We start from the raw sequence: 13,755 nt of genomic DNA, 5'->3' as shown, positions 1-13,755 counted from the left end.
GCCCCAAAACTGAAATTTCTGCTTGCAATGTAAAAGCTGGTGACATTCCAGACTTTACAAGAACCTGGCATGGCTGGCAGGAGGTGGGCGGCTTTCCACGGTGAGCACCGGGAAGACAGGCTTTCCTACCTCCTGTCTGTGACGTCAGGGTACTTGTTAAGAGGAGGCCAGGACTGCAGAGAACAGCACAGATAAATCACATCCCTGAGCAAGATGGTGGCAACCTGTAGGCAGATGAACCAATTATCGTTCTCACACCTGCCTGTTAGGCAGTTTTATTACCGATTATCAGTATCAAGGCCAAAGACAGGATCAAAACTCGTAGCCTGGGGCGCCTGGGCGGCTCAGTCAGTCGTCTGCCTTCAGCTCAGGTCGTGATCCCAGGGTTCTGGGGTCGAGTCCCGCATTGGGCTCCTTGCTCCGCAGGGAGCCTGCTTCTTCTCCCTCTGCCTGCCCCTCCCCCTGCTGTGCTCTCTCTCTGACAAATAAATAAAATCCCTAAAACAAACAAAAACTAAAAAAACCTCGTATCCCAGAATTACTTAGAAATGGGAGTTACCAGTAACAACCAGTTTCCCTGACGGTCTACTTTCCCACTGGGCATGATGTGGCCAAGCAAGTGGACCGCCTCTGTCTGCAGACACCACACGGGGTCAGCCTGAAAGGGCAGCTGTGACAGAACAGGAGCGGGGCACTCAGGGCACGGGGGTGGGGGGGCGGGGGGGTGGGGAGGGAAGAGGCAAGCCTCCCGAGGGAATGCGGACTGAAGGAAGCCGGGGGTGGGGCGGGGGACAGTCTCGGCGGCGGAGGCCTAAAGGAAGAAGAGCTGGGGGAAGGACAAAGCAGGGAGGACATTCTAGGCCGTGGCAAGACAAGTGCAAGGAAGGCCAGGCCAGGCTGCGATGGCCTTGGGGGCCACCCTGAAGGCGGCGCACTGTGGCGCTCTCTCATGCTGAGGGTTCTTCTCAGGAAGATAGCTCTGGCCACCGTGGGAAAGGTGGGCACACTACTGCGTGGGGGGAGGGGAGCAGGGAGAAGAGCCTCAGAGACCCCATGGGGTAGATGGAAGAGACAGTGCTAAGGCACTGGCCCCAAACAGCCACAGGGGATTCTGCCCTTTCCAGAAGAATTCAATAGGAGAAGAAGAGCGAAATCAGGAAAAAGAGTACATTTGGGAACGAGAAGTTTCATGTTGAACAAAATCCTCACGTGCAGAGTCATAGTCCTGAAAGGCTGTGCACCCACCATGGCCAATGAAGCATCCCAGTTAATCCCAGATAAGTAATTCAAGGCAGCATGAACGCTACCTCGATCACTACCCTTTCTATTCACTACTGTTTGATGCCTGCTGCCTTATGACAACCGGCCATGGCCGCTCCCACGTGGGGCCCTGGGTGGAAAGCACACAGCTGAACTTAAAATCTTCACCCCCTCATTTAGATACCAATTTATTTATTTATATTTTTAAAAGATTTTATTTATTTATTTGACAGAGAGAGACACAGTGAGAGAGGGAACACTAGCGGGGGCGCGGGAGAGGGAGAAGCAGACTTCCCGCTGAGCAGGGAGCCCGATGTGGGGCTCGATCCCAGGACCCTGGGATCATGACCTGAGCCGAAGGCAGATGCTTAACGACTGAGCCACCCAGGCGCCCCTAGATAATAATTTAAAAAGCCACCTGATTCACCTGTTTGCCCCACAGGCTACAAAGACCACCCTGGAGAGAGCCCAGCAACACAACACCTGGTGGTCCTTGCCTGCCTGTTACCCTCCCGCTCCCGGCACAGTGGGAGGCCAGCACCTTTCCTACCTCACCCTGTCCACCTCCTCTGCCCAACACGAACCCTACCAACTCAGGACGTGCTGTGTTCTTCTACATTTAGAAAATGGGGAAAGGATTCTTTCTCCATCATTTCAGTGTCTGCTAGCAACCGAGATAAATAAACAAAATCTAGAGCTCAGACTAAGAAAGGCAGTGCTTCCCACAATCACCCCACCAGGCACATGGTTAGACAGCCCCCGCCAGCCTGGGGAGCGACGCAGCTAGCGCTGGCTCGAAAGGGACCCCGCCTAGTACACCTGCCCAAGAAGCTCATGTTGATCCCGGATGCTTCCTTGCATCATCCCTCTGCGGTGGGGACTGCTGTTCCCATTAGGATTGAGGTTTAAATAAGGGAACCCAGCAGCTCACCCAGGATCAGGTCTCTTAAACTGAGCCTTCATCCCACCAAAGCGGAGTTTCTCCCCTGGAAAGAATGGCCACCCCACTGAAGCCCAAATGGGCACCTCAGAGATCTGCAGGAGTCTAGCCAGCTAGCCAGTGCTGGGAGGACTGGACTGATCTGGAAGGGAGACGTGAGCTGTGGGCCCAGTGCCTGTAGGCCTGGGCAGAGCTGGTTCCGACTCCATGCAGCCTGGCAGCACGCCATCCACTCGGTACCCACCGCAGCACATGGTGTCCTCTGAGAGACACGGAGGGGGTGCTGCAGGGAAACAGCTCTGCCTCTCACCCAGACTGTTCAGAAGAGCAAGGCCTCCCACAGGCCTAGAGATTCAGTCGTGGGAGGGCACAAACTGTGCCCTGGCCTTCTGACCTCCAGAAGGAACTGGCAGCATCTCCCAAACTGGCCTGGTTGGGGCTGCTAGAGAAAGGCTCCAGCCAGATCTCTGGACGGTGGCAAGGCTTCCCAGGGCATGCAGGAGGGTCCCCCATCACCAGCACTCAGGGCCATGAGCAGCCACAGCTTTGTCCGTTTGGTCACTGTCAGTAATGGTGGCTGGTAAATACTCTCAAAAGCTGGAAGGGGATGGCCCCGGTGCTCGGATTAGGTTCAAAAGACAGTGTACGAGGCCAAAAGCATAAGTCATCAAAATGACCCTGGAAAATTCCTATTTTTAGTATATGTGCTGCTGAACTGAGCACGACCCTGGACTATTCCCAGCTTTGGAACAGTTTGCTTCTTCAGTTGAGAGCCAACCTCCCCCTTATTTAAGCTGGATTATATCTGGTGGCTTGCTAGCCAAAAGAACAATGATCTTTCTATATAGCACCTTACAGGAGCCACATGAGCTGAAGAGCAGCTGAGGCCTGGCCTGCTTCATGGGATGGTGAGAGGCCCCTGGCAGTCAGAGATGCAGCCAGGGGCTGCTGGGGAGGCATGCATATATATATATAATTTTTTTAAAAATAGGAGCTTGTGCACCTCCTATTTATTTCAAATTTATTTGAAAGAGAGCATATGTGTGAGAGAGAGAGTGCACAAACGGGGGGAGGGGCAGAGGGAGAGGGAAAAGCAGATTCCCACTGAGCAGGGAGCCCAAAGCAGGGCTGATCCCAGGACCTGAGCTGAAGGCAGACACTTAGGGTGCCCCTATATATGTATATATTTAAAGTAAACTCTAAGCCCAATGTGGGGCTCAAATTTATGAGTCAGAGATTAAGAGTCACATGGTCTACTGAGCCAGCCAGGCGCCTTCTCCCCTTTTTCTCTGAGTACATGTGGTTGAATTCTGAAATACTAAATGCTCGTACAATTCAACTTTACCACCTACAAACAAAAAACACTGGTTGTCCGTTTACCAAAATGGGAAACTGTATGGCAGGGGAGTGTTCCTAAGGCCTATGTGGACCTTCTGGAGACGCCTGGAGCAGCCTCTGCCTTCAGACAAGTCTCTGCTGTCAGACTAGCCCCCCATAAGCTGCCGGTTGTGCAAGAACTTGCCTGGAGAATAATCTAATGCTGTGGGCTCCCTCTAATATCTTGTTTTTTTTTTTAATACAAATGAATTACTGATAATTGGCAGCATGTTCCTTGGCCAGCTCAGTACCCTTTGAGGGGAGACTCAGAAGAGCTGCCATCAGGAGACACACATCATCTCAGACTGCTCGAGTAAGAATGGACACTCGCTCGCTGGGCACTGTTCTAGCTGCAGAGGGACAGGCGAATGGGTGCTGAGGCTGATGCAGGACACACCTCTGCTTCCAGACTCAAAGGGCACAAAGCAATGCGCCATACTGAGTCAGACTGGCAGAGGCAGCTGCATCAAGCTGTTCTGGGGCAACTTCCTCTGAGTCTACACTCCTCCTGGGTTCTGCAAGCCCTCCAAGCTGTACACGGTGGGGAAGTAAAGCTCCTTACAAAATGAAGAGGTCCATTCAATCTACAAGAGTGGCCGCTCAATCCCCTGAAATCCAGCAACCTACACAAGGTCCTGTAAGAATTCACGCAAGGTGAGCACAGGGGCCATACCTAGCTGGGAAAGGTCCAGCCGCGTCCAGTGCATGCCTGTGGGGCAGCTCTTGGAGAGTGTCCTGATGAACACCTGGCCGAGGGTGTCCAGGGCCCACAGAGCGTCCTGGCAGGCGGCGTACGCCCTCATCTCTGCATCGGGAGGCAGCTGCACCGTGGAGGGGCGGGACTGAGCATTCTGGGCGCTGACGCTGCACAGATCCTTGCTGCTCTGGCACAGCCACAAGGAGCTTCCTGCGGAGAAGGTTCGTGTTTGTCACTGACAAGATGCACGAGGCAGCCCCGGCCCTTGGGCAGCTGACGTGTGCCGCCACTCCCACCTCCCAGGACCACTGCTGAGCAGGAGTGCTCGACGGACTGGAAGTCAGAAGTCAGAGGCGGACCCCGTGGCCAGCCAGTTAAGACATAAGCCTGAGATGTTCTAAAGGGAGGAAAGAAAGCTTCTGAGACCTGGTGAAGGCTACAGTGTTGGCTCAGCGACTCTGACCTTGGACGTTTCACAAGGGCTGGGAGGTCTTTGGCTGGGGAGACTGACTGGTGCGCTGGAGAGTGAGGCCAGCAATTCTTCAGAAGGATGGACCCACAGTCCCCTGTTCTGGTCTGGGGGGGAGGGGCTAGTGTGTGGGTGGGCACATCGGGGGGAGGCTCCTGCGGAGACGTGGAAAGCTAGAACGCCGCCTCTCCCCATTCTCTCCTCAAAATCCACCCTCGCCTCCTCTCCACCATATTTATACAGTCTTTTAGACTTAACAGACTGAGTTTAAAATGCAGCTCACCCCTGGGAAAGTTCAAGGTTCCATCATTATATATATTATCTAAAACTTGTGGCCACATAGGTTTTAGAATTCACAACTTTTTTGGATTTTGAAAACCTGAGGTAATGGGTATGCCACATATTTAAGTAACAGCCTCAGGGAGCCAGGCAGCAATGAAATGCAGTAACGTTCCTGCCACAAAATGTGTGCATACTCATAATCGATGGATAAACAAGTAGCCTCACATCAGTTTGGGCCAGGTTTTGTTGCCAAATGCTTTTGTGCTAATCTCAGGATATAACCTACAGTTTTCAGAGCTTACAGATTTCAGAATTATGGTCAGAATGCTCAGGCGAGTAAACATTTTCCCATAATGACAAGTTAGCCAAGTTCTGGTGGGACTAATCGCTCGAACTAACCAGCTGCTTCCTCTGAACCATAGGCTTCATGGCATCTTCTCATCCGACCCTCAGGACAATCCTAGGAGGAGCCTTCAGCCACTTCCCAGAGGGGTCTCCTGGCTCACTGCTAGTGGCACTGCCTCTCCCGGCTCCAAACCCCATGCTCCAGGAGGGGAGGGGAGCTCTGACCGGACTCAACGGGAGCTCTGCCCTGTAGGGAAGGCCTGTCCTAACAAGAGCACAACCGTGGGACTTAGACTAGCCAGAAGCTGTCAACCAGATTGAAAGAGGTTGCTAGGAGGTGACAGAAGACTTCACAAGGGGAAATGAGAAGGTGCCCCATGAAGGCTGGTGCCTACCAACTGCAGTGCTATGGCCCTGTGACACATCATTGGAAGTCTCAGGCTGCCGGCCCCAGTAGGACACTGGATATTCCTCTCCTTCAGAATGACGCCCTGCCTTTAGACTCATTCAATGTCCCCACACCAGAGCCTTCTCTCCTGCTCAGGCCTATCCAGCTCCGGGGGCCTTGGCTCAGCCAACAAGGGCTGCTTGCCTGGGAAGCCACTGCATCGTCTCTGAGGCCCTGTCTCTGAGGTCCACACAGCCACGCCCCATCCCAACTAGGTCATGGTCAGAGCATGGTTTTCACTTTCAACTGCCAACCCATGCGCTTATATTTCTCAACCAACCTTCCTTTGTGGGAGCAGTGGAAGCCAGCACAAAGGCCCACTTTGTTGCAGAAGCTGTCCCACGGGGAACAACATTATTCCAGTAAGTGCCTAGAAGGAACCAATAGGAAGTGTGTTAAAGAAAGAACAAGAGAACATACACACTCCAGAGCTTTAGTTCTAGACTACATCAAAACCTCTTACAGCTAATTCCAGAATGCCCTTAAATTAGGAGGTCCACACCAGCCAGTGCTGTGAGGCCAGTCCCTTGTTTTTCCTTCTACACTGACAAGCAGAGCCACAGTCTTGCCCAGGGTTGGGGGAGGGGTAGTTGGAGAAAATTCACAAAGCAGGGCTTCACTCACACAAATGAAGCCCTCATGGGCACATGTGGATTTATACCACCAGTCACAGGTCTCACCAGAGGTTTGCGTTCTCCACAGAGCAGGAACTTTTCCTCTAGGAAATGGACTATTCCCTCTTACTATGCTCTTTACCTTTGGGTGGACCTTTTCATTTAAATGTGAAATTATGAACATAAAAATGAGCTCCATCTGCCCATCCTATATCATCACAGATTCCCACTAGAAACAGATCACACACCATCCAAACGCTGATACCCAAGTTGTAGGAACGACAGATTAAAAAAAAGGAAACCGATACAAAGCATAAAAATGCCTCTGTTACAAACACTTCACACACTGACACCAAATTATCTCCTGCAGTTGATATCTTAAAGCTTTTCTTTCAGTGCTGGCTTTAAAGTGAAGCTGCTGATCGAGTCAATGTGAAAATAAAAGTGATTCACCCACCGATGAGATTTCCTTTAGCAACATGGAATTCATTCTTGCCCGAGGAGAGCCAGACGCCACTGTTGTTGACCCCTAGGAGGCTCGGCTGGCACTGTAGCTGCTGAGACCAAAACGCCATGCGTAGTTTATCTGCCACCCTTTCCACGGGCACTTGGGCCGCTGTGGCCACCGAGTGTGTGGCATGGATTATGGTCTGGAATAAGCTGCACTGGTCAAACACCACGTAGTCTGTGATGCTCACCTGGAGGTGGGGACAGAAAGACACCCTTCTCTTAGTGCAGCTATGAGTGCCTTCTGTATGCGCGGCCCGAGAGCTGAGGTTTGGCCCATAACCGGCAAATACCCAGCATACATGTGGCACATGAGCACTTGCGTAAGCACCAAAGAAAGTCCGGCAGGACGCTGCCAAACCACTAACTGTAATTACTTCCGGGGGCCGGATTTAGAGGGAGGGAAGAAGATGTTCATCTTCTGCTTTATACATTTTTATATAACAATGGCAGGATTATTTTTGTGATTACCTATGATCCCCCCCTCAGGCCCCTGAAGCCTTTTATTCTAGTCAGTGAGAAAGGGTCATTTTGCTCTTAAATTTAGGTATTTCCAGTGGACGACAGTGTACAATCCTTAGAATCATAATATGGGTTAAAAAAGGTATTATAAATAGGGTGATGGAAGTACTTTATGATCTAAACCAGGACCGTCGATAATTATACCAGTTCAACAGCGCAAACCGGGACCGTCCTGCATATGAAGGGCACAGCCTGGCTCAGGTGTGCAAGCCTCTTCTCTAACATTCCTGAAAGACATTTCTTCAGGGCAACTCTGGGAGAAGAACCTCTCTCTTCTTGGGCAGCTCTGGTTGTTAGAAAGTTCCTTCTAAGATGGTCAAAATCTGACTCCACGTGACTTTCACATATACTTCTACCCTGTTGGGTTCGATTACAGAGAATGTTGCTCCCCGACTCCTAGGACAGCCTTGTGCAGGCCGCATTCCCAGGTCATGCACAATGAAATGCTGAGTGAAAGGGACACCATTTATTACAGGGAACTTAATTCTAATAAACAAAAACAAAAAGAAAATTATTGTAAAAATCAGTGCTTGATTAAGTGTACAAATCTGCCCTTATTCATCCATGAAAGGATTTGCACTAACTTGCACTAACTGCCCTAACTGAAGTTGAAGTGAATTATTGCTTTACCATGTCCGGACCCCGTGGCCCCCTTTCCCACTATCCACCAGCCTGGCTGCGTGGTCTCGTCATGGCCCACAGAACGCCGGGCCCAGAGCTCTGGGCCTCCCCAGGAGACTGCACACGCCAAGGCCACACAGAAAGTCTGTGACAGACTGTCTCAGCACCCAACACTTGCAGAGAAGCAGGATGCAAATTAAAAAAAAGAAAGGTTTAGCAGCCAGACATAAAGCTGGCTCTGGCCCTACAGAGAAATCAGTCTTAGAGTAATTAAAATAATTCTGCTTCCAAATACCTCAAAGATGATTCTGTCAAATTAAATTTCTCTCAAGATAATGTTCTGAATATGATGATAAAATGGTATCTAATTTTCTTTAGGCTACTTAAAAATGAAATGTGGTACATATATACATGTGTATTCATGTGTGTAAAAGCACATAACATGCTTACCAGCATGGAGAAAGTATTTTAAAATCCCTTGTACAACTTTTCAAAGAGTACCAGACATATCAGAGACCTATGGACACATATACTTACTCATCAAAGAGCAAACACAACTTCCTTTTCCACATTCTCATCCGACAGACCCAAGGGCAGCTAATGAACGACCTGCCCTCAGCACGCAAGTCTGAGGCAACAATACGACCTGAGCCACTGGAGACAAACACTGAAGAGATGCTGCCCAGTTTCCAGCTGCTGAGGGTCAGAACCACCTCGCTGGCCACTGTGGGAGGCTGGGAGAGTGATAGCTACACTGAACGGTACCAAAAAGGGGCAGAAACAACTCCTTGAAAAACACATTCTAGGCCACCCTGGCTGGGACCAAGTCACGAAAAGTGAGCTTGCTTACATCCTCCTATTACGCAGAGTGTTTCCTTTTCTGGGAGCGTGTGGGAACATTCTCCTTTCTTTGTTGAAATGCCACTTGCTTAGAGGCCTTTGAAACAAGCGGGGAGAGATGAATTTTAATTGTAGGCTGGGTTTCCAAACCTGCTGTCTAGCTCTTCTTACCCCATGTGTTCAGAATTAAACATCATTATTACCTAAGTCTTCAAAAGGACATCACCGGGCTTAGTCAGCACGTAAGGATAAATTTCTAAGCAACACCGAAACAAAAAAAGAAATAATAAACAGAGCCTGTACATTTAAGCAAAGAGAGTTATACAAGTTACTTCCTACGATGAAAAGCCCTGGATGTTTCTAATGTGCTCAAATGCAGTGAAAAGTTTAACTCCTCGAAGAGTACAAGTGAATGTTCTTAATTTAATCCAACCTCTCCAATCTCTTTAAGGAGAAGGGCTATGAACGGGGGAGACGCCCGGGGCCAGCAGCCCTGAGCTGAGCACCTACTTGCCACCAATGGTCGTCATCGCCCTGGGGCTTCTTGGAAGCGACGCCAGTTCTGAACCACAGGTTCCCTCGGATGTCCAGGGCCCACAGAGTCTGCTGGTCCCCGAGAGCTATACAGACGGCTTCCAAAGCTTGCCTTTCACTGGAAACAGGGACGAGAACAGGGGAGTCAACGCCCAGCCTGACTAGGGACGTGGGCTCCTGGGTGGGTTTAGACCGCACCCACAAGTTCCAAGGAAGGAAGCTCGAGGGTCAAGTTACGTCACTGTGCAGTAGATGTTGCTTCAACGTGTGGCAGCTTCTGAAAGACACACTGAAAACCCAGCATGGTGGGGAAGGCCCCTGGGAGAAAAACACCCTATGTACGAGGGCACGTAGGGCGCCTCCACCTCACTGCTCCCTCCTGCACAATCGAGCCAGTGGAGGTGCCCCCCCGTGTGCCCGGCTGTGTTGGGCAGCAGCTGGGCAGACGCTGCCTCTCCGCGGGCAGTGCCCGGCCCCGTCCTGTCCCTCTGGTAAAGCGCTCGCCAGCTTCGGGGCTCAGCTGGGCTGCGCTCTCCAATGTAGGACCACCTACGCTAACTGGCTCCAGGCAGTTACGTGGCTCCCGCTCTGGGGGAGGGCAGGGCTGGGGGCAGCCACCTTCGCACACCCAGCCCAGCCCCGCTGTGGCTCACAGGAGCTACTCGCTCACATTGACTGGGTTGCTAGATTCAAACTAAGAAGATCCTAGTTTAATTTTTCTAATCGGCAAAATGATTTGATGGTAATTCTATAATTAAAATTTTGAGTGGTATAAGTAACCAAATAAATTACCGTTCAGAGATCAATCACCATTGACTAGGATGACAATAAAGGAAAAATATTTGGCCCTAAACCACTGAGATGCTACACAGAAACCACCCGACAGCACTGGGCAGCACTAAACAGAAACTGTCGTGAGAGACTCGTGATCATCTGATGCTTGAGGTCACACAAGAGGGCGGCAGCATTTCAAAAAGCTAAGCTCTGACCCAGTGCCCAGTCTGCCGGTCAGAGCAGGCACAGGGCGTCTCCACGGTCAGGCTCCTGCCATCAGCTCCGACGATTCCAGAGAGCGCTATTACCACGGCGAGCCTCAGAGAAGCGGCTCTGCCCAGGAAAGGCTCCCACGGGTGCGTTGAGGGGACTCAGGCTGACAAAGAACCGAGGGTAGGACAAACAAGACGCTGCAGACGTCCCCGCTCCTCCTCCCGGTACCTGGCGATGTCACACTTCCACTGCTCCCCTTCAGGGCAGAAGCTGCTCACGCCCTCCCGGTACAGGAGGGCTCTCTGCTCTGTCAGCGCCCACACCACGCTGTTTCGGGCTGCGACCTGGGACAGTGGGTATGGACAGTCGACCTTTACGGCTCTGGCACAGGGGCGATCCACACTGAGACCTGCCAGGGAGACAGACAGGAAGCCCCAAAGACACACAATCAGGACTTCACACCTCATTCGCATTCTGCTGTTTGCTTCTTTTTTTTTTTTTTTTTTTTTTGGTATTTTGCCATATTCTTTTGTAATGAGTATTTTGTCTTTTTAAGGTCTAGTCAACAAAAAAATGGTTAAGTTGTGCTTAAATATCGCATATATCTGAAGTGTTTTCAAATGCTCTCTGAAAACTGAAGGAATAACGATTCAGAATCTGCTGGTGTCCCAGAGTAGCTTAAGATGTTCTGGAAGAACACGAAAGCCCAGGGCAGCAGAGCAGCCAGACCCTGAGCCAAGAGGACCCCCGCCAAGAGCAGCACATGCTTTACGGCTGTGCCCCTCAGAGCCTCAGAGCCCCCTCAGATCTGAGGCCTGCAGCCATCCTCTGCAGAGGAGCTCTGACAAAGCAGCTGCCCTCTCCAGCTCCTACCTGGTTGAGGAGGGGAGGTTCCCTAGATGAAAGGCGAGGTCCATCACACGGCCAGGCTATGGCAGGGCCAGAGCTCAGAGTCCCTGATGCTCCATCCAGGGCTCTTTCCCCCACCTCCTTGCAGCTTGTCTGCAGCCTGATAGCGTCCTGGGCAAGCTGGCAGAACAGCTGTTAACTCAAACCCCATACGCTGTGGCGTCAGCCCACAATCAGCCCTCAGTGCTCAAATGTGCTCCCTGACTGCTCACAGGAGCCCTATGGTACCACATCCTCGGTTGTTTCCCTCACGCTCAACCAGGGGGAGTCACCTGAGGGGCTTCTTACACCACACATCATCAGGCCAGCCCTGGAGACTAACATGGTAGGGCTGGTACTACTGGTTAACAGGGCACCCGTTCCTCAACCCCAGGCCAGAAGCACTTCATTTCCTCACCAGGAACAAAACTCAAGTGCTCGTGGAAACTGGATATGCATCTGCCTTTCAAGAGCTATTCCCACTTGAAAGGAGAGACCAGGGCCGGCACGTGGCCCAGGAGCTGGCGAGGCTGACCACCAGGGTGCAAGCAGCGGCTTCTAGGAGACGCTGGCCCTCCCACATGTGAGGAAGAGCCAGATGTGCAAAGACTTTCAATCTCAGAGAATCATCCCTGGCTGACAGTTCATAACAGAGATTAAAACAGTCTCCCCAAATCAGCAATATTAAATGGTTAGAAGATGGATCTTTACGTAAATCCAACATGGCCTCCTGACAACCAAAAAAGAGCGCCCGCCCCATATCCTTTCCAGATGCTGATAAATCACATTGCCTTTGGAAACTCATATCCCATTTTGCTGACAGTACATAAACACTCCCTCTCATTACAGTTTATTTTTAATAAACAAGTCCCACTGAGTCTCCTCCAGCAGCTGAAGGTTCCCCTCAGGGCAGTTTATTAGGACAAGTTGAACTGCTACTTAGATCAAATGATTCCTCCTTGTTTCTTCCTGACCCACATCTAAATAAGTACACAGAAGCAGGGCTTTGACCTGGCTGAAAAAAATCCAGCCATAACTTAAAGGAAAAAACGATTCTAATGTCATTTCCCTATTAGTCTTTCCCCTTAAGATCTGACATGGCAGCATAAGTGACAGGCAACGGTTAACCTTAGGCTAACCTAAGGAGAATGAGGATCTGTTTCTGTATCTCACTAAATAACCCTATTAAGTCTTGCCCTAAATTTGTCTGGGGTTGAATGTGAGTCAGTAGCAGGAAACTGCTAATATATTCCAATGGCAAATACTCTTTTTCCAGGAGTATTTTGATTTAAATTGATTTGTAGCCCCTAAGGCATTGTGATGGCTCTAAGCGTGTCCCTAACAAGGCGAGGGGCAGTAAGAAGCAATCACCTCCCCACTGATGGGTGCTGGAGCACTGCCTCCAGTTACCTGTCTGCAGGTACAGATCTCCATTTGTCCTGATGATCCAGGCTGTGTCATCGCTCAGGGCCACAAACACTGCCTGGGGCAGGGCTTCATACCAGTGCCGCTTCCCCTTGATGGTCACTTTTCCACAAGCGAAAGCTCGGTTAGATTTCTGTTCAATCTTCCAAAGAAGGGCTCCTGTGGAAATAAACATTCTAATCACCATCCGATAAGTATGGAGAATCACTTACACCAAACAGCTTCATTCTGGTCGCTGTGGGGGAGAGAGATTTCTAGAACCTCTCTCCCTCTTTTGCTTCTACCCGCAGCACCTAGGTTTGGGTCCTTGGCCACCACCCACCAGCTGTGTGGCTTCGGGTGTCAAGTCACCTACGGTCTCCATGCCTGACTTCCTTCTCTGTACCTTACAGGGCTGCTAGGGAAACTGGAGGTGAGAAGAGACCAGTGACACAGCACACTGAGCCGGACAGACCTCAGGCATCCTGATGCGGACAGGGGCAGTGCTGACGCGGTTAAGTCAGGAGGCACAACTCGTGCCCCACCACAGCTTGAAAAGTCCTAGAGGGATTCGGATGGGGTCACCTCTGGACCAACTGAGGGAGAAGATGCACGGAAAGGAGGCGTTTGAGCTGGGCTGTCCTTTTTTTACTCAGAAAGGGATTCTGACAAACAGAGATGAAGAAGGGGAGGGAAGGAGGAAGATGCAGATGGAGGGTGTGACACAGGCCAGGCAGCCACGTGTAAGAAACCACCAGAGAATCACCAAGAGCACAGCCAGGCTGGACTAGAGGTGAGAGGAGAAGAGCGACACAGACGGCTAAGCCCGAAGCACACTGTGAACACCGTGGGCTCTGCACCCCGCTCAAGACGTGGGCACTGCAGGACAACTCAGTCAGCTACACTCCTCTGGTGGGGACAGAATTCTTACTAGATCAACGAGGGCCGGAACGTTTTGGAAGCACAAAGTAATCGATAGAATCAGGACAGAACCAAAGTTTCTAAATGGCTGGGGAGACA

At 51.0% G+C, this 13,755-nt stretch overlaps 1 protein-coding gene across 5 annotated transcripts in view; it reads right to left on the bottom strand.

Annotated features, from left to right (window-relative positions):
- TECPR2 (tectonin beta-propeller repeat containing 2) overlaps positions 1-13,755 on the bottom strand; it is a 99,103-nt gene that overhangs the window by 35,716 nt on the left and 49,632 nt on the right. For all 5 annotated transcript variants that reach the window (XM_025869326.2, XM_025869329.2, XM_073895906.1 and 2 more), the window contains 6 exons: positions 12,742-12,915; positions 10,672-10,852; positions 9,433-9,574; positions 6,890-7,130; positions 6,099-6,188; positions 4,251-4,484 (listed from right to left, as the gene is read on the bottom strand). In XM_025869326.2, coding sequence (XP_025725111.1) covers positions 4,251-4,484; positions 6,099-6,188; positions 6,890-7,130; positions 9,433-9,574; positions 10,672-10,852; positions 12,742-12,915 — 1,062 coding nt within the window. The remainder of the gene's footprint in view (positions 1-4,250; positions 4,485-6,098; positions 6,189-6,889; positions 7,131-9,432; positions 9,575-10,671; positions 10,853-12,741; positions 12,916-13,755) is intronic.

Source organism: Callorhinus ursinus, unplaced genomic scaffold (assembly GCF_003265705.2).
Source record: "Callorhinus ursinus isolate GAN/ISIS: 27379988/994484 unplaced genomic scaffold, GSC_fseal_2.0 scaffold8, whole genome shotgun sequence".
NCBI classification, from domain to species: Eukaryota; Metazoa; Chordata; class Mammalia; order Carnivora; family Otariidae; genus Callorhinus; species Callorhinus ursinus.
The sequence above is the reverse complement of the archived record's forward strand: the minus strand, read 5'-3'. Positions and strand labels throughout refer to the sequence as shown.